This window comes from Xiphophorus maculatus, chromosome 18 (assembly GCF_002775205.1).
Source record: "Xiphophorus maculatus strain JP 163 A chromosome 18, X_maculatus-5.0-male, whole genome shotgun sequence".
NCBI lineage: Eukaryota > Metazoa > Chordata > Actinopteri > Cyprinodontiformes > Poeciliidae > Xiphophorus > Xiphophorus maculatus.
Window position 1 is genome coordinate 22316186 of NC_036460.1, and position 20579 is coordinate 22336764.

General features: G+C 37.4%; 2 protein-coding genes across 2 annotated transcripts; both read left to right on the forward strand.

The window, feature by feature from the left end:
• The first annotated feature begins 770 nt into the window (after positions 1 to 770).
• On the forward strand, positions 771 to 12320 carry LOC102220005 (FXYD domain-containing ion transport regulator 6-like). Its single transcript, XM_005804116.3, has 8 exons — positions 771 to 1065; positions 6110 to 6163; positions 6544 to 6567; positions 8051 to 8086; positions 8221 to 8295; positions 8510 to 8546; positions 8664 to 8713; positions 10090 to 12320. Exons 2-8 carry the CDS (start codon positions 6115 to 6117, stop codon positions 10125 to 10127), a joined length of 309 nt encoding a protein of 102 aa, XP_005804173.1. The 5' UTR covers positions 771 to 1065; positions 6110 to 6114; the 3' UTR covers positions 10128 to 12320.
• Positions 12321 to 12603: 283 nt separating this feature from the next.
• LOC111612058 (sodium/potassium-transporting ATPase subunit gamma-like) lies at positions 12604 to 15703 on the forward strand. The gene is made up of 6 exons (XM_023351938.1): positions 12604 to 12752; positions 13887 to 13935; positions 14562 to 14597; positions 14823 to 14897; positions 15183 to 15214; positions 15560 to 15703. Exons 1-6 carry the CDS (start codon positions 12687 to 12689, stop codon positions 15587 to 15589), a joined length of 288 nt encoding a protein of 95 aa, XP_023207706.1. The 5' UTR covers positions 12604 to 12686; the 3' UTR covers positions 15590 to 15703.
• The last annotated feature ends 4876 nt before the right edge of the window (positions 15704 to 20579 follow it).

A 20579-nucleotide genomic window follows, 5' to 3' on the forward strand; every position in this document is an offset into this window, starting at 1 on the left:
AGCTCAATGGGAGAAACTCCAGACAGAGCACTGAAGGGAGATGAGAATTGAGCAGAATTGCTTAAGAAGGCATTGACCAGGCTAGGTATCGGTCAACATTGTCAAACGTATTAGTTTAATTTTCTTTGCTGCTTTGTGTCTGATTAAAAGATGATGGACACCAGACCAAAGTAACGCAAATCGAGCTGCAGACCAGCCACAGACTGATTGCCTCCACGTCACGCCGCATTGATGCATTCATGCAAAATAAGTCGCCAGTCATGTGTTGGATGCGTTTACTGTTACATGATATGAACAAACAATTCAATAGCTCCACATTTATGCTCTAAACAACCCGCCTTTTTTGTCTCGCCAGTATCCTGTTCCTTAGTAAGTGAGGCCACTTCTTTTTTTTCTTTCTTTTTAATAACGAGTAAATTAGTAATATCCTAACCAGATTAAAGGTATCCAAGTTACTGTGTGTTACTATTTATATTTTTTCAATAAAGAATGAGGTAAAATCAATAAATTAACTAATTCCGGTTTTTGAAAATGAATCTAAATAGTCGGATTACTTTGTCAATGTAACTGTGGTAACACACGTTATGTAATATTACTACGTGGAAAACTAATTTTCCATTTTTGTAAGACATATTCTTGAAAATCAACATAAAGGTTTTAAGCCTTTATATTTGTCAATAAAAGTTTTAGAAGATATTCTAATTGTGATGCGCCAGTATATGCTATAAATATGAGACAAAAAGAATAATCCGTATGCTGGAATCTATATATTACCAGTCTCTGCCGAGCGAGCAAAGACGGAGAGAGACAGAGAAAGGGTAGCGACAGGATCCAACACACGGAGAAAAGCTGTTGCTGCAGGAACCACGTTGTTATCCATCACGTCTGGTTTTTTTTTTTCCAGGAGAAGTCGTGTCTACATGATCGTTGTGCGCCAATATAAACAGATGAGCTGTCTTGTCGAAACCAAGTCGTTAGTGAAACAAGCAGATTGATTCACTGATTGTCGCGGGCGGAGATATATTATACAAATACAAACCCAAGCGTCCTCCGGAGAAACGACAGGTAAGTTGATGAGCGCATATTTGATTGATTTCTTGCACTGCCACTGCCGTGCATGTTTTCTGGGAAATGATGTGTTCACGTGCATTTAGACATTCAGCAGGCACAATGCGGTTCCGCGGTCTAAATAACTTGCAGGGACGCAATTAACAACACTTCCAGTCAAACCGTGAGGGTGTGTCTGCTGGCGAGACACCACACGCAAGAAAACACGGGTCGCATCGTGATTAATTGACTTTCTCTGATTGCTTATCAGATGAGTACGTTTTTTTTTTGTTTGTTTTTTTTGTTTTTGACATAAATATCAAGTTCTATTTAATCTCTCAGGGCTCCGCAGAAAAAGAAACACCAGCTCAGATACGAGTGGTGTCTTTGTTTCACCCTCCAGAACATGATCCACAGGTTGGGGAGGACCGATGCGCTGCCGTCACAGACTTGATGGGAATAATTTTGCTCCAGAGTAATGACGATGTCATTACACGTAAGGGTGGCTTAGGCTAATAGTCTTACTCGTTATAGATGTAAATGTTATTGATGACCTTGTAGGATCAACTTCATTTCCCAATCATATTTGACTTGTGCATTTCTGGAGGATTTTACAGTTTTAGTGAAATAAAACCTTGCACTTTTGATTTTAAAGCTGTGGACCACACCCGTTTTTTTTTCTGTTTTTCTTTGCTTATAAATGTACACTGACTGATATATTGTCCCTGCATGTGTTTTGATATAAGGCCACCATCTATTCCTCTTTCTCATTCAGCTGCGATTTCTTATTGGATACTGTTGGAACGACGCACATTGTTGTCATGGTGATTTAACATTTTTATTATGATGATGGCGGATATAAAGGGGCAGGTTACTGCACATGGTTTATGGAGGCCAGTGTGACCCATGTATTTATCCTAGATTCAAAAAGAAAGAAAGGAGTGAATGAATGAAAACTTTCCTTATCGTTGGTTTGATTTACATTAAATGGAATAAAAATATGGTCAACCACAAGAGGACCACTATGACATTATTTTAAAACCAGCTGTGATAATGGATCGTGAGGCTCGTGGTAGTTTATCTGGAACAAAATCATACTTTATATGACCCTTTTGTTTCTTCCCGAAAAATGTAAAACTGTATAAATGTGTTTTTGTCCAGCAAATACATCTAAAAAAATCAACAAGCTTAAATATTTTCATCCTGCTCGTATAAGCTCCTCCTTTTCCCCCCTTCATGTGAACGATGAGTCTCGTATCATTTTTTATTATTTTATGCATTCTCACATTTCATACACTATGTGACTTCTATACAATAGACTGCCTCTCCACCGTCCTCACCTCAGACAGTGTCTCCCCTAAATGCCCCTTGCTAAGCTTTCTCAACAGACAGTGTGTTTTTTAACAGACATGAACCACAGGGTGTGGTTCATGTCTCCTACCTTGACCGTCTCTCTGCTTGCCCTCTCCTTGTCCCTGTCTTGTAAAAAAAAAAAAAAAGCCTCTCCATCTGTTGTGTTATTTTCCCCCCTCCTTGTTCTCCTCCTCTCTTTGATATGAAGTGTCTAGAATAGGTTAGTTCTTTATTTGTCCCTCAGTGGGGGAATTCTGAGCATGGAGACAAGCAAATTTAGTACACTAAGATGGACATTTTAAAAAGACTAACAACAGAAAATGGAAAAAGCTCGTTGGCCCTCTGAATAAAGCAAGCTTAATTGGTTTTTCCTCCTTTGGCAGCAACAATGTCCATCAAGTGTTTGTGATAACTGAAAGTGAGTATTTTACATGCCATGCAGAGAAATCCTGCCTGATTCTTCTCTGCGCAACTGTTGCATTTCACCCACATTGGAGTTTTTAAAAAAAATTTGTTTTATGAATAACCCCCACCATTGGTATGAGATTTATGTCTGAAATTTGACTACACCTCTCTGAAACAATCAACTTGTCCTGAATCCTTCGGGGGTGGACTTGCAGGTGGGATTTGGATCATCACACAAGCGTGTTTTGAGCTTAAGGTCACAAATACGTGGCTGGAGAGTTTTCTTTTCAGGATTCTTCTTCCATCAATTCTGTCCTGCTTCAGCTAAACTGCCCATCTCACTTCCTCCACCATTTTAACTTTGAATTGCTGTCTCATGTTATGTTGTGTCATGTCAACCTTCCTAAAATTTTCACTTTTGTTTCATCAGTCCACAGAATACTTTCCCAAAAGTCTTAGGGATCATTAAGATGTTTTTAAGCAAAATGTGTGTGTATTCTGTGTATGTAGCTGCTAGCTTTGTAACTCTGCCATGGATTCCATCTATGGCCAGGTTCTTTACTTATTCTTGAATTGTAACTGAAGCAATTGAAGCCTGTGGAGTTTTAGATGTTGTGAGTCAATCTTGCACTCTTAGGGTAACTTTGAGGGGCCGACCACTTCTTCTAAACTTCACCACTGCATGTTTTCTTCTTTTGTGGAGAAATGCTTCCACTGTGGTTCATTGGAGTCCCAAAGCGCTAGAAATGTTTTTCTTTTTCTTTCTTAGATTTTCATATGTTCTCGAATCTATTTAAGTTAAATGTGATGTGTTGCTATTTGCTATTTATTTTTTGCCTTCTTCACATTGTCAGACAGGTTTCATTTAAATCAGTTGGTTAATTATGTCTCTGTGTGGTTAGTAAAATTAGACTCAGCTTTCCAAAAAAATGTGGTTCATTAAAGGTAATTAATGATTTAAGCATTAAGGCAATTACTTTTTTCCCATTGTGCCAGGAGGATTTGTGTAGATTTTCTCCCTTGAAAATTTAAATCAACACTTGAAAATAGAAGTGCTATACTCACTTTGTATGGTTTAAAAATGTGTTTGATATTGATTAAACTGAAGGAAAAAAAGCAAAAACAGGAGAAATATGTATAGGATAATATATATCTTCACACAACTGCTGCATGTGTAATAGAGGGACATAAAAGTATGTTTAAGGCCTTTTTGAATGAATGTGGTCACATACATTAAAAATTCTCACAAATTATAATCCCACTCTGATATGTTCATGTTTTATTTTGGTAGCAGATTCAGAGCAGTGCTGGCTGGTTGTGGATTCTAGTCAATGGAGATGCAACAAAATGCACAAAGTGTTATCTTAATAGGGCAATGCTAGTGGTCAAAATCAACACATTTTAATTGGTGGCAACAAGTGTGAATTTTCAATCTAAAATAAATATGACATTGCAACAAAAAAAAAAAAAAAAAAAAAAGTGAGTACAGAAGCAGCATCTGGAAAAAAATGGCCTCTTTATGGCTCTGGTTCCCAGTAATTGCAAAATTGCATTATAACATGACTATAAGTAGAAGTGACAAGATACATATCTGCAGTTGCAAGAAGTCGCTTTACACAACGGCCTCTGATGCTACACAAATGTTCTGTGTTTTCTAAATCGGGTGGATTATTTTCACAGAATTGTCCTGTTCGCCCTGTTCTGTCCCTTCTTCTCTTAATTTGGCCACAGCATCACATGTGTGTAAATCCTGGGAAAGGGTGAGGATTCAAGAAGAAAAAAAGCAAAGATCTGTTTTATGTATTTGTAGTTTTGTTAAGATGTGGCAAGTTAGAATGATGCGATTTTTAAAGGGATCTATTATGCAGACAAATAAGGCTTAGAATGAAGAAATAGCCCAAAACAAATTGAGCTAAAGAAGGAGAAAGCACTACAGGAAAACACATAAAAAAACATTTAAATAAGGACTAGAATTTACCAAATAAATTGGAAATAATGTTCTAAAAAATGAATGACATAAAAATGTAAGATCAAAGAGTTGTTAAATGATTTATTTGAATTGAACATATATGATGTACAGTTTGGGGACAACCTTCAGTCATCAAATCTGCTGTGAAAACAAAAAACCTCCTAAAATATGCAAATGTGACACACTGTCACATAGGATCATTCAGATTAGCTCATAAGGTCGACAATCGAACACTACATATAAAATGGTAAAATGATGTATCTGTCTAGTCCATTCCAAATTTGATGAAAACACCAAATTATTTGTAACTTTAATATAAATGCTTTGGTGGAAACTCATATGCAGCAGGAATTAACCTAAAAAATTAATTAAGGATTAGAACAGAACATAATTGTCAATATAAATGAAGGTAAACAAAGTAAAGTATGTAATAGTTGTTTGTTTTGTTCTCTTAATAAACACGTCAGGTGTAGAAACCTTTAGTCTAGTGGAGCATGTTTGTTCTCTTCTGTATTTCTTTCATTATTTCAGAGATGTTTGAAGAGCTTATAAACTACTATTTACAAAAGGCTGACACAGTGAGTGCACATGTGCAGCGATGCGATGTTTATGATTTGTTTCTGCTGATACTGTAATGAGGCTCAGAAAGGACAAGCAGCCAAATGGACCTAAACAGACCTGCAGTGAATCAAATGGTGAGGTATGCGACCTGTTTAACCCTTTAAAACAAGAACTGTAAAGCAGGAGACTTAATAAAACCTTCAGGAACCTCAGAATTAAACTGTGAAGCCCTGCTAAGTGTGGCTTTAGATTGCCTTCAGAATTTTCTTTTCAATATGTGGAGACAGCCGATGTGGGGATTGGTTTATTTTGACCAATTCATCCCGGAAACAGGTCAGATATAAATGGTGATGGTTGATTCAGAGCACATACGGTATGAGACACAGTGGATGCGTGTGTGAGCACACTGAGCAGTCTATATGAAAATAGGTCAAGGTTATGTGTTGTCCTTTGGGACGATAGCTTTCTGTATGCTTGGAAGAGACTGAACCTGTGTGGCTCCAAACAGGGATAATTATGCAGGATTAAAAAAAAGCTATATCTGCGGGCTTTTAAACATCTGTCAACCCCCAGAGGTTTGGACGTGGCTGACGATGTGTCGTTTGGTTCCTGTTGATTGTAAATTTGAATTTACGCCTTAAGCATTAACACGTAAAACAATCAAAATTTTCAAGTGACATATGCAAATGTATATGGCTGTAGCAGCGTGTTTTACCTCATTCACTGGAGTTTCTTATGTCTTCTCCTTTTCACTCTTTCTTACTCTGTCAACAGTTGCCATGGAAACGGTTTTGCTCTTCCTCTCCTCACTCCTGGTGTGTGTAGCTGGTAAGTGCTCCCCTGCTTACCAAAAAAAGAAACACGCCTGCACATTCACAAAGCACCCATAAGGAGGCGCTGTTTGGGCAGACAGGGTTGCTTAATGGGGAAAGCAAAGCCAGCCTGGGTGAGATGTTTGGCAAAATATCAATTACCACCTGAAGGCTTTATGAGTCACATGTACACACTGGCTCACCCACTCAATGTGTGAGGTCTCTTAAAATAAATGATATATAAAATAGTCTTTTTCTGCTTAAAAATATAACCTGTGCAATTTTGAGATACTTGTGAAAACAAACATACATCAAATCATTTCCAACTCTTTTCCTGTGTTGCTTCTTTTTCCTTCGGTCTTCCTCTAATCTCCTCATCTTGTCTGTGCTTTTCAGCTGAATCAGACCCCAGTGTTATGGGTAAGTGCCCTACATTTACTAACAGGGTTAAAACTGAACATTTGGTTTCAAGATCATCCCCATAAGGACATGTGCACAAGAGTAAACAGTGGCAAAAGTGCAAAAATATCAATACCAAATTAGTGATGTTTTTTTTGTGTGACAAAATTAAAACTGCTAAAATTGTTGATCTTGATCAGTTGTTCTTGAGGCTCTCCAATGTTGTTTCTGTTGTGCGTTTTTGGACTTAGGCAGTTTTTTATATTAGTTTTAACTTATTTCTAGTAGGAAAAAAAATATTTCCTTTGGTAAAAGTCCAACAGACTTTTCCAAAATACTATTAAGAAATACTTAGCTTTGAAGAGGATGCCCTACAATGCATTGAAAAGCATTAATTCCTCTTGAACTTGTTTTACTTTGTAACATTACAGCCACAAATCTCAATGTATATTGATAGGATTTCAGGTGACTTAAAGTAGTATATGTAGACAAGTTCCTGATTTGATTAAGAAAACATAGGCAAGCTTTGGGGTAAAAACTGGATAAGCCTCTGCATGTTCCTGCTCTCTTTTAGGAATTTTTTGGATTTTTTTATACGCCATTTTGTTGTTGTTATTCAAAAGAAACAAGAAAGAGACAAAGCAAAGTTCATCATTGTGAAGTGGAAGTAAATAATATACGTATATGATTTTCATTTTTTTCACCAATAAAAATATGAAATATAATTTGTTTTGCCCTCTTTAGGCTCTTACCACCAAATTAAAATCCTGTATAATAGACTGACGTCATGAGCCATGCATTTAGAAAATACAATCCGGCTGTGTAAATTAATCTAAATATAAATACATCTCACATAGATGGCCACATAGTGATCAAACATCATCATCATAAAGTCCAAGAAACAAAACTTGTAGGTCAGAAAAAAAGGTGCTGAGAAGTTTAAATTATGATTAGGTTATAAACCTCTGAACATCTCATAAAGTGCAGTTCAATCTATTATACAAAATGGGGGGGGAAATGTCATAGCTGAGAAGCTATCAAACTGACGGCTGGTGCTGGAAAGCATTAAAAAGAGAAGCAGCCATCAGGCCAATGGAAACCTTTTCGAAGCTGCAACATCCACAGCTTGGTGGAAAAATCTGTAGAAGGATTCATGGAAGACTGGGAAGAAGTAAAACTGCTGCAGAACGAAAACCGCAGGAGGTCCGATTTGCAATTAGCCAGAATTCATCTGTAGGGGACACAGCAATCACAAGGTGGAGTGTCCTCTGAAATGAAAATTGAACTTTCTGGCTAATATGTATAATACACTTTGTGGCGCTGCCAATTTCTTAAATGAGTTCAGCTACAGGTGGGAAATACATTAAATACATTAAAAATGTATTTTAAGAGATATCATTAAATTACTTTGAAACGTATTTAAATTGTAACTGAGGATAGCACAAAAGACAAAAGCATCTTTTTATTTGTCCTGTAAGATTTTCTTTGTTCTATACATTCACAGAGGAGCATTCAGTGGCTGAAAATCCTTTCATTTATGGTAAGTTTAAAGCAGACGACTTGCAAACGCTGCGTGACCAAAGTGTTATCAGACATATGGATGAAATCAATAGCTAATGCATTTTTTTTACAAGATGTGTAAATTATTGCATTTCTTTTTTTTTTTTTTTTCAGATTATGAAAGTTTGAGAATTGGGGGATTGACGTTTGCTGTGATCCTGTTTATGCTGGGCATCCTTCTAATCCTCAGTAAGAAGATTTCTGATTTCTCTGTTTGACCACATCTACATGCACTCAAAATAATTTCAAACAGAATCAAAAGTAAAGGTCTCACAGGTTGTCCTCATAATTATATTAGCACTTCTTTACATTTTTAACCCCACTCTTAACTATGATAACGTAAGAGATATGTCATTCTTATGACATATTTAGAGGTCAGGTGATGATTTGTGTCTGCTTGTAGGTCGACGATGTCGCTGTGGAGGAAAACAAAAGCCCAGGTAAGCCTGAGTTTCTGCTGAGGTGAAGAGAAGAAGAAAACTTAGTCATAACAGACCTTGAATGTTTTTGTCCATCATTACTTAGTTATGCTGACAACCTGTAAACTCTCTCTGCAGGGCGCCTGGAGACGAGGAGGCACAAGAGGAGAACCTCATTGTCACCAAGGGTAACAATCACATAAATATAAGTTGATGCCTTTGAGAGCGACCAAAACACACATAACAAATTCTGTGTTGAATTTAGCAAACCTCTTTTCTTTAGTATTAGTTTGCTTGCTTTGCTTTCAACATATTGTGTCTACTGCTATGATATATTTTAGTATATGTTAATAATGTGTATTCTAACCTGTTTCATATTCCATCAAAGGCTATTAAAAATTATATCTGAATGTTTTTTGATTTTTTTTTTTACTTTAAGTGAGCAAAAATTCCTTGTATTGGCGATTTTCAAGCTTTATAAAGTGTTGAATAAATAAAGTAGAAGTCTGCTGAGCGATAAGTTGAACCTGGCTGCTCATAGTGAAAATAAGAACAGCGTAATGTTGGTTGATCATTTTCTAAAGCTAATCTCATACATGCTGCATTTTTTGACTTTCAAAACGCATTCAATTGAAGCAGTCTCAGTGGTGACACTTTTGACTTCTAAAAACTCTTAGTCCTTGTCATGAGTTACTTTACGTTAAAGTCATTTCTGTCAGATGTAAGACTAAAACTTCACCAAATTTGTTGACAAAGTAAAATTTAACATGACAAAGATCCAGGCTGGAGGTGCCTTTTTGCATATACAATTTGATGTTTCCTCTATTAAGAATTAATCCTAATGGAACATGTACACTATTTTCACCCCATTTTGTCCCATAACAGCCACAAAATCCAATATATTATTTTTTTTACTTTATTGACTTGATCCCCTTATATCTTACACAGGACTTCCTATGCTTTCTTTCAGCAATCACTTTCCTCTTAGTACTTGTCTTCAAAGCAAAAATTAGTAGCGTGCGTGACCGATAGTTGGTCCCCCACTGCCTATTGGCTGTTTCTAATTATTTTCTTGCCTGGTCTATCAATTTATTAGGAGACTTGGTAGCTTTGCAGATTTTCTCATTTCCTTTCTATTTTTGAATAATTAAACAGTGGTCTGTTGGATTTTCAAAGCGTGGAATATGTTTTTAAAACAGGAATCTGGCTTAACTCTTCTCGACTTGTCTGCTGCGATTCTCATGATGCTGTTTGTTCCCGTAAACTTCTCTAAGTCCTTTTACAGAACAGCCGTGTTTATACTTAAATTCAGCTACATATCTCTCTATTTGGCACATACAAAGCAAATGGTAGCACTGGATTTATCTAAGGACAATCAGTAAAAACGAGGTTGAAAACAAATGCATGACACATTCTTCGCATTTTGGTTTATTAAATTGTACAAAGAAAGTATCGTTTTCCTTCCAAGTCGTGGGCTACTTTTTGCAGACTATAAATACCTTGCATGGTAGCTGGCATACTCCACTGTACTGAATCTTAAACCTATTTCTCTGACCCATTTCAGCTGCAGCGGCTGCCAAAGAGACTCCAGCAGAAAACTGAGGCAACATCAGCGGTTTCTGAAAGGAAGCAACAATAATATATATATAAAAAGAAAAAAAAAAACGACGTGAGGTTTATTCTAGTTAGTTGTACGGGAGGGTGAGGACAAGGTGTATCCGTTTAAAAATGTAACAAGTGAGTAGATCTTTTGCCAGGTGTTAATTTTTTTTGTGAGTAGTCCTTCAGTGCTCTTGTCAAATGCTGTGCCTTTTCTGTGACAGTCTTTCACTGCAGTTTGTTGTGGCAACTTTGGCACAAGTTTGTCTTATAAATTCTTGAGATGTTTTTAGTGTTGTGAGTTCAGATGTTTCATTGTTCTTCTACTAATTGACTTTAGGTTTTAGGATTCGTGAATCTGTTGCTCGTTTCCTCAGCCGTCCTGAGGAAAAAAATGGTCTCATGTATATTATAAGATATATGCATATATACAGTATTTAAATTTAAATACTTTACATATGAGCTATTTAGTCAAATATCCTATGTGTGTGTTTGAATGGTTAGGCGTGTTTGTGTGAATGTGTGTACAGGGCTGGATTTAGGAGTTTGTGGCAAACAGGGTAAATCCATTCCAGTGAAAGATTAAAGTTTATGAATGAAGTAAAAAAACAAACACACTTAGTGTAACTAACATGTTGCATAGCATATGTTTTTTATATATATATTTGAGTGTAGTTTATTGTGTTGAGATTGTAAGTCAATTAGCACAATTAACTAATTTAATAGTTATCCATTGGAAATCTTTTTTTTTTTTTTACCTGATCCTATATTATATTGTATGAAATCAAATTTCATTATATGATTCAGTTCAATCAAAACAAACTGAATCATAACAAAACACAACTGAGAGGTGAGCAAGTATTTTTGAACTGGTTTTCGGTGCTTGTGTCCCTTTGATTCATCAGATTATTTGCAGCGTATCAAGACATGTACTGTATCTGCTGAAAAGAGACGTGTTGGCCCAAAATATTACACCACCTATGCTAGAACTGTGGTCTTACTGCCAAATGCAGAAAGGCACTGCTCTGTCAGAGCCAGTAGGAGTGTCTTAGTGCTATCAATCACTCTGATGTATGAGCTGCAGCTCTGCTAATGGGGAGGAAACAGCTGACAATTACAAGAAAACAGTTTATCTGCCGTCAGTTGGTGGTCATGCTTGCTAGCATGCATGTTCACGGCAAGCTCCCTTGTCAGGAAGGAGGTGTAGCAAAGCAGATAACAAGAAGGGTGTGAGCAGCACATACATGAAGTTGATTGACAGTGCTAAGACCCTCCTCCTGGCTCTGATGGGTTATTTCTGACTGACTGGTGTATTTTTGCAGGTAGCAATGGGACCTCACGGAGAAGGCAGAGGAGCTTAAACTTTTCCACAGATCATCTGTTTTATACTATCACGACATAGTGACAGTTTTATCAAATAAGTTAAACACGTTTTTTGTAAAAAAAGTTACATACTGCATCTTTAACAACAACAACCCCCAAAATACAGTATCGTCAGGTTAGTGACTTGGTCCCTTTTTCTTCTTAAGTCCGGCCCTGGATGTTTATTGTTTGGTGTGCAGGATTGTGAACACATCACATCTGCTCTGACTGTGTATCTGTCCATGTAGACATGATTAGCCTTTTACAAGACAATCTCACCACTGCTCTCTGAGCGGGATTCGCAGGTATCTGCACGGGCTCCTCCGCTGTCGTGTGTGTTTTGTTTTTTTTTAACCACCTGAAGTGGAGAGAGCTCACACATCAGCTGTGTCACTGCCTTTCTTCTCCACATATCTACTGCACTGCTGCGTCACTGGCTCCACTGGGATTAACTGGTCTCTAGCAGGCAGTGATTAGCTTCCCCTCCACTTGCAGTCACTAGCTCTGCAAGCTCTTTAAAGCAGGGGAAGTGTTTTTTTTCCCTGTTATTATTTTTGCTTTCCAGTGTCACAGTTTGTTTTGTTTTTTTTTTTTAAATGACAACACGTTCTCTGAAAGACAAAGTGTGGATGGTCTGTTTGAGAGGTTTAACCTCAAAAGCTGTGTTATTTCTGTGTCAGTCTATATTAAAAGTAGCTAAATGCGAGCTAAAGCAAAGAGTGGGAACAGACTGCTGTACAACTACTGCTGTGTTCATCTCCTGCATAAAGCCTTGTTGTGTAGCAACCTGTTGTGCTCTTGGCATAATTGAATAAAAGTGTGTTTAAAGACAGAGTGTGCCTTTAATCTTTTTTTTTTTCCTGTAAAACATCTCCTTTTCTCCAGAGTGTTTTATGCTTGAAAGCATTAAGATGACACTGACCCTCCATCAATGTCAGTCAAGGTTGTTTCACTGTCAAAGCTTTGAAGCAGCACGGGCTTTATTTGCAACAACGTAGATTATAACGCCCTCCTCTTTTTCTTTCACGATTCCAAAGGTTGTCTCTTCTCCTCTATACCTGCACTAAGTTTATGAGACTGTAAATTTGTAACCGAGCGGTTGCACTGAAGTATGGTGGAAGGAATGGAAAACTTGTATGTGCGTAAGTATGTGTGTGTGCGCAAGGGGGTGGATCTGTAAGTTAGGAAGATGGCTTGCAGATGGGACCACCCACACAAGCCCACACACACCTGGACAGAGGTAATACAGAACCTTCAGCACCTCAGGTAGGTTATTCCTTGTTTTGTGAGAATATTTCATAAATAAACCATGTTTGTCATTGAAAATTATTTCAGATTCGTACTTATGGTGCTCACAGGTGTAGTGTATATCACAACTGTGTAAGAAAGGGTCGAGTTTCTTCGTAGCAAAGTTGACATCATATTTTGTGTGAAACAGATACAATTTGTATGTATTGTAAAAAGTATTTTCTCCAAAACAGTGATACACATTAAATAGGTAGATATGTAAAGAAAGTAACAAATGAAGTATTTAGATTACTTCATTTGGATGTTCTTATCAATTTCACTTTTTTTTAGAGATTGTTTTTGCTGTACGTCTTTGTTAAAGTCACTTTGTATCAACACTGTGGAAAGCACAGCTAAGTTTTTCATACTCCGTCTATTACTTTCTGACTGTTCAAGGTTCAAGGTTAATGAATATTGGAGCCATAATGCATTAATGAGTAACATCTTTCCCCTTGGTGAATGTCCTCAAGCTCACTGGTGAATGGAAAAGGCCAGGTCACATAATACATATAGCAGTGAAGTCCATAATTCAGTGAGGTTTCAGCTGAAAGGAGAGACAGCCAAGGAAAATGTTAGTCTGTTAATCTGTGAGTTAATGATTATAGGTCAAAAGATGTAGCTCGAATGAAAAGGTTTTCTCTGTGTGTGTGCGTGCGGGTGTGTGTGTGTGTGTGTAGTTCAAGGGTAATGGAAGAAGGAATGGAGAGTAAAAGATCAATAATACCATTAGCCTCTTTAAATTCCCAGCAAAGATCAAAGAAGTCACATTGTGGCTGCAGCAGGAAACCTAATGAGGCAATTTGTCAGAACACACACCGTATAGAGTTTCTGTGCCTTTCATTGAGCGTTCATCTAAAATAAAGAAGCTGAAATTAATGAACTTCAACAGCTGTTAGGTGTACAATAAAATGAAAATAAAGGCCATCTTAAACAAAAATACTTTCACCTATACCCCTAGAAAAAGCATTCAGACATCAAACCTGCTGAGAATACTCAGCAATGTGACAAAGAACTGTAATAAATGATTTAATAATTTGGATTTTGATGGCCCACCGGATGCGGTATGTATTTGTTATTAAAGTTTTGTTCCCTTTTTGCTTTCTGTTCGTACAGCTGAGTCAAGAGAACTCACACAGACAAAACACCATGTCTTCCGCAAAAGGTGAGTGAAGCCATTCATTACCACTTGATAACAGTCAGTAGAAAAACACTTTAGCATGGCACCGTGCAATTACGCAATCACAGTCACTCTCAGGACAACAAACAGCTGCAAACTAACAAATCCTACCTTGCTACACACAAGCTGATATCCAATTTTTATTCTGCTTCTTTCAAACTTGAGCATAAACATAAACAAGCAAGCATCCCTTAGCATTGCAGTACCTTGTCACTGAGGTGATTTTTGATACGGGCACTAGCCCCCACCATTTAAGGTGGTATTGTGTCAGGGATAGCAGGGAAATAAACATCTTCCATTTTGCATATTCTGTTGCTCATTGTTTATCAAGTTAATACTGAGTTGGTGCTAAATGTATTGTGCACAGTGGAAGCAAATATGCCAAAACCTGCAGCGAGCTAATGACACCGAAGGTAGTATTTTATTAATGACTTTCTGTGTCATTGATGCGATCTGTTCTCCAATATAAACAATTACACAGTTAATTTATGCTTAACAAGGGGTAGATTACTTAGAAAGTAAAATAAAACCTGTTATATTTTCACTTTAAAAACATCCTTCTTAATTTTTTTTAAGTTTTCTGCTTGTGTCCACTCCTTGTCTCCGCTCAGATGCAGTAACTGACTGGGATGCAGACTTTACATACGGTGAGTAGTTGTTTCCTGGAAATCTACATTTGACAACAGAACAGTGTGCTGCATATATCGCCAGCATGAATTATAAGGCATAAAAAAGCAGTTTTTTAAATGGGCAATTAAAGGAAAACAGAAGGATTATTGAGCATAAAAAGAGAAAAGTAGAATATAGGGTTAGAGTCACAGACTTTGAGTAATTGTGATGACTTGGTGATGTTTTTTTGTGCAAATTTTCAGACTATAAAACTCTGCGTGTGGGAGGACTGGTCTTTGCCGGGGTGGTCGTGCTCCTTTCCTTTGTTCTGTTGCTTGGTAAGTCTTTCTCAACCTTATGTATGAGCATTTCAGGTTTGCACGATTGGGCCTTTAAAGAGATATAGTGAAAAAGAGAACAGTGACATGCCAGTGTTGAATCTCGATTCCTCCAGTCAGTTTTTGGCTGGAAAGACATCATTGGCTTCAAAACAAGCAGTTAAAAGGCAGCCAGAAAATATTAATATTCTGTTTATGGGGCTTGGCTACTGCAATGCTTCCATAAACTGATGTTTTGATTTTGATACAAATAAAAATATATATATATTTTCTTTTTCTTCTTAGGTAACAAGGTCAGAAACTGTGGCAAAACCAAGGTAAGTCCAAATCTCACGTGGTTTTAAAGGGACATCTGCTGGTCATAATGGGAATCACATTTTTAATCAGTGGTTTGCAAATGTGTGCGACTGTGCCAGGATGAAACACCGACTAGAGACTTTTACTTCTACTTAGAAATGCTTATTTAAGCTGCTTTATTTGTCTTCATGTTTGGTTGGCCTAATAGAAACCACCACCTTTAGATTGTGAGTTGAAAGCCACTGGTTTAAAATATTAATGATGTACTGATTTTTAAAAATTATTTTAAAAATGTTTTGGTCATAAAAGCTGATATTAACATTTAATGGTGATTACATTAAATCTAACACATTTGTTATCCTCAGCGTAAACCTGTTGCAGAAGAAGATTACTGAGCCAAGCAGTGGAAGCAACCGAAAAACACAAAAGGATGCAAGAATATGCTACTGTCAATTGTTAAGTGTGTGACATGAAAACATTTTGTATTAATAAAGTATATGTAACCGAAATGCGCTGTACTTGTAATCACTGATTCCTTGAGCCACAAGAACAAGAGCAAGAAGAAGATACCTGAATTTCAAACACAGAAAAAGAACAAATACTAAATGCAGTAAAGAAAACTTCCTTCCATTTTCATGAGCTGCTCGCCTGCTCTTTGTGTTTGGGTTTTTCCCCTTTTCTGTGTTTGTTCAGTGTAAGTGTAATTCCTCATTTAACAATTTTAAAATAACCATCGAGAGCTGTAATCAAGTAACCTGCAGGTTTTGTTTTTTCCCCATAGACAGTTTCGGTGCATTAAATGCACTGGTAGTTAGTTGTGAGTTAAAACTACCTGTTGTGTTTATGTGAATGTGTCATTTTTAGCTTTGCAGTACGGTTGCTACATCTGAGGACATAGATCATTTTAACACTGGTGTTCTTTACACCTTAAAGAGCAATATTTGAACAGAACATGATTTATACTTGTTTATACTTACAATCAGACAAAAATGCAAATGGAACATTTATTTGACTGTGTTTGAGTGGGAAAATGGCAGTGCTGTGTCAGTACAGTCATACTCCTGAACAAAATCCCCTAATTAGCTAATGGAGATCAGCTGTGTCATTTAATCTAAAACACAGCTGCTACATGAAGGCCATGGAGGTTTTTCATAAAGAAAAAGGCACACAGCAGACAGGTTAGAGGTAAATCTGTGGAGGATCTTCAAGTAGGTTCAGGTTATTAAACAATGCACACGGTTTTGAACAATTCAAGAAGAAATTTTCAATCCCTCTCCCGGAAATGAAAACAACGTGGCTATAGTGCAAACCTACCAAGACATGGTGCAGTGGGCAAGTAAAACATCACTCAGAGAAAACAGCCAGAAGGTCCATAACTCTGGGGGAGCTGCAGAAAACCACAACTAAGGTGAGTAAATTTGTTGCAAAGAGTTATATTTATTGTACACTTCACAAATCTGGCCCTTTATGGAAAAGTAACAGAAGGAAAAAACCCAGTAAAGACGTCCCATTTAAAGCTTACCATGAGCCATGTAGGGGATAAAGCAAACACTTGGAGCAAGGTGCTGTGGTCAGATTAGAAACAGCTTTGATGTCTACATGCAAATTGCCATGTGTGTAAATAAGCCAATGCTGCTGAAAATACTATTGAGAAAAGGTGATGGCAGGATTATGCTGTGGGAATGTTTTTCTTCAGCAGGGAGATAGAAGCCGGTCAGAGTTGGTGGATCGATTGTCGAAACTTTATGCAGGACAATCCTGCAAGGAAGCTTGTTAGAAGCTGGACAACACTTGAGACGGGGTCAGAGGTTCCCTTTCCATCAGCGCAACAACAGTAAACAAGCAGTCAGTGCTACAAAGGAACAACACATACAGTGTTAATAACATTAAAATGATTAAAAAAAATAGAGAAAGATCTTTTTTTCCCCCCATTATTCACTCACTGAAAGATGCATTAATTCCAAAGAATTTAATGAAGGAAAATCAAAAAGAATGCATTTGGAGCTTGGCTTCTTGGTAGTGAGAAAAAGAAAACACAAGATGGGGCTACTGGGCAAGAGAAAAACAACACGACCGGCTGCAAAAGCTCTCCAAGGCCGAAAACTCCAAGCTCCTGTTTGAAGACACAGGAAACACTGAGGGAAATAACAAGCAAGTGAAAAGTTGTTGAAGGACGGTCAGAGATCTAAAGATCTGTTTGTGCAAGCTATGTCATTTATTATTTATTTTTTTGTTTTGTTTAAAAACATCAGGGCGGAAACAACATCGACAGAGGAACTAATTCTCCGAACAGATGAAGCTCATCAGATAAATGAAGACGGGTCATGTTTTGTGGTCCCAATGAAAAAGAAGAAAAAAAAAAAAAGCGATCTCCTGTTGCCGTTGGTCACTAAACAAAAACTGGATCAAGCACTTACATCGGTCTACTGAAGCTGATCCGTGATAGCGTGGGCCTCTTTTTTATTTTTTTTTATTTTTAATGATGCCTTCATAGCTGACAAAGCATATAAATCATATCAACAGAAAAACCACACCAGATTAATAACCCCAGAATAAATAAGTCATTACAAGTAGAGACAGGCGCTGTCAAGCGAGTGAGTCCCAAGGACCCCCAGTTCTCCATCCATCTCTGTCTGTCACTCCTCTTTGTTCCCACCCGAAATGAACTTCATTAAAAAAAATGAAGTTGTAAAAGTTGCTGCTTTGTAGTGAAGTAGACAGTTTTTCACCCCCACCCCTGATACCAGCAGCATCTCCAGGGCTAATTTCAGCTGTTTTCCGTCAGGGTTTCAGTTGAGGTAAGCGTGAGAAGCCACCTGATAACATCGCCTCAGTAGGGGGAAGTTTAGAGAGCAACAGAACCACATACTGCTGCAAATTATGCTGGACAGGTGTGAGAGCTGATCAGACAGAGTTCCCACGAGTCTTTATGGGACTGGCTACTGTTCAGAGGCCTGCCCAGAAAACAAACAGCCTCAGGGGTTTCCTGCAAAAAGCAAACAGGTGGAGGCATTTAACACTTCCTTACTTAGCATCTTTATGAAACGCTTAAAGACATACGAGGAACAGCGGTGCCTTGTGAAACTGTTCATACTACTCGAGCTTGTTCATGATTTTATTTAGGGGTACTGCAGTCGAGAGGGCAACGTACAAATGACCCACTCATCAAATTTATAGTTCAAATGGGTCTGGGGGCAAAAACGTGTGCATGTCACCGCCACTCAGGAATTATGCACTACTTTGTTTTGGTTGCATAATTAAATGCATATTTTCAATTTATACGTTGCATTATAAACATACCCATTTGTGGTTGTAATTTGACAACATTTGTAAAATATTAAGAGATTTTAATTCTTTTGTGATATATTGTAACACTGACCATATTAGGAAAAAAAACTTTAGATTATAGATTGCATATCAATTATAAAGGTAAAAAATTTGAGCTCAAAAATACACAAGTCAGCCCTGAAAATAAATGCAGGTAATTTGTGCTTCACTTCACAAATGACCTGCATCAGTACTATAAGGACAAGCAGGTAGTCCGTACTAGTGTGGTTTTGGTCACTTTTAAATGGCAAGTAATTTACCAAAGAATAATTTGTGGCATTGCAATAGAATAGCAAGATGTTGTTCTTTAGTTTCTTTTTTTCTTTGACCTCGTGTTTCTATATTCTTTCAGAGTTTGCTTGGTTATAGTTGGTAAGGTGTGAGCTAAGAGCACACAAGTGTGTTTAGTTCTATTTTCATAAAATGTTTCAAAGGATCACGTTTCATCAGCTCATGCTTTTTCTCGTCTCCTTCTGTCTTGGGTCCGTTTTCCTTTCCTATGTAACCATTTGTTGTTGACTTAATATTATGCAACGGACCAGAAAGTCAAAGAGATGACTGTCCACAGTGGTTTCATTCTGTTTGTTTGACCCTTATTTGTACGACTCTTTAAATGGTCCAATTACTGCAGTTTCTTTGAATGGCTGCTCAGTTTCGTATACTGTTGGTCTCGTTCAACGATGTGTGTGTGATCACATTTGTTGCATTAATTTAAAGGAAACAAGGACGAATAACTTCAACAAACGGAGCCATTTTCACCTTTTAGTAACTAAGAAATAAATTAAGAATGAGCTGATGGGTAACGTTTAAAGATTTATTAAACAAATGATACTACCAGAATGAGAGAGGCTGTTTGAGACAGTTCTTCTTTCAGTGATTTTATCCCCACTTCATCCTTTTGAGGTTGCAGTTAAGCTAAACCCTTTTTCATCTTTCATTCTGTCAGACAGATTTTGGCATGTATGAGGCCTATGTTCAGACAATCTACTCTGTTTTCCTAACCCTGCACAAGTCTTTTTTGTTTTACTGAACAACTAAGTCTTCTGATTTGTTAACTGCTCTCCAAGCTTCTTTGCCTCGTTTCAAAATTACCAGTCAAGAGACAGAATAGTCTTATTGGTTAGTTTGAAAGGTTGTGCCTGCCCACCAACAATCAAATGTGGCTCAGCAGGAGAATAAGAGTTTTGATCACACTGAACACAGCTAAGCTTGCACCCTTGCAGATTTTTAGTCTGTCTTGGCTCCAAAGTCGATTTGCAGCATGCTTCACAGTTGCTGGTATCTCTGGCATAGTTGTGTAAAAAGCCTCAATAAATTAATCTTCACTTGTATCATCAACGTCTCTAGAAACGGACAAGTGAATACAGTGAGATACGGTTTGTCACTTCCAGTGAAACTTGGTACTAATCTTTTAACCAAGTTTGGTTAAAACTGTTTAATTTTACAGAGACAAGCAACTGTGATATATATTTCTTCTAAATAAGTGCTGCTTGGTGGTTTTGTCCTGGTTAATTTGATGAAAATACTGTTGCACTGTAATTACTTCTTTATCTCTGAAAAATACTGCTGTTAAACGGTTTCGACTACATTTCTTGGTACTGAAATGGAGTTTGACGTTTTTGTATTTCAACGTTATGCACTAGTTCTTCATGCGTTTCCATTGTACAGTAACTATCACGTGACACAGGGGCCCGACGTTATTAGTCACTCTGTTGAATGCGGACCCTTGCTTATCTTACCGCCACTCACAGTGAGCAAGTTGGTAATGGAGGTAAAATATATAATTCTCCAAATAAGCTGCTAGAAAACTGACGCAAAGAGTGGCATTTTGAAAAAAAACACATCTCCATGACAACAATTACTTACTATATACCAACTGGTTGTTTAGAATTGATGCCAGAAAAAAAAAAATGTTAGTCTTTACCAGTAAAGTAAAACTGGGTCATTGCTGGATATTTCAGCAGATGATGCAAAACATTTGAAAAATTCGACACATATGGGTTAAACAGACACAAAATCAACCTTCCACTATGGCTATATCAAAACCAAGATTAAAAT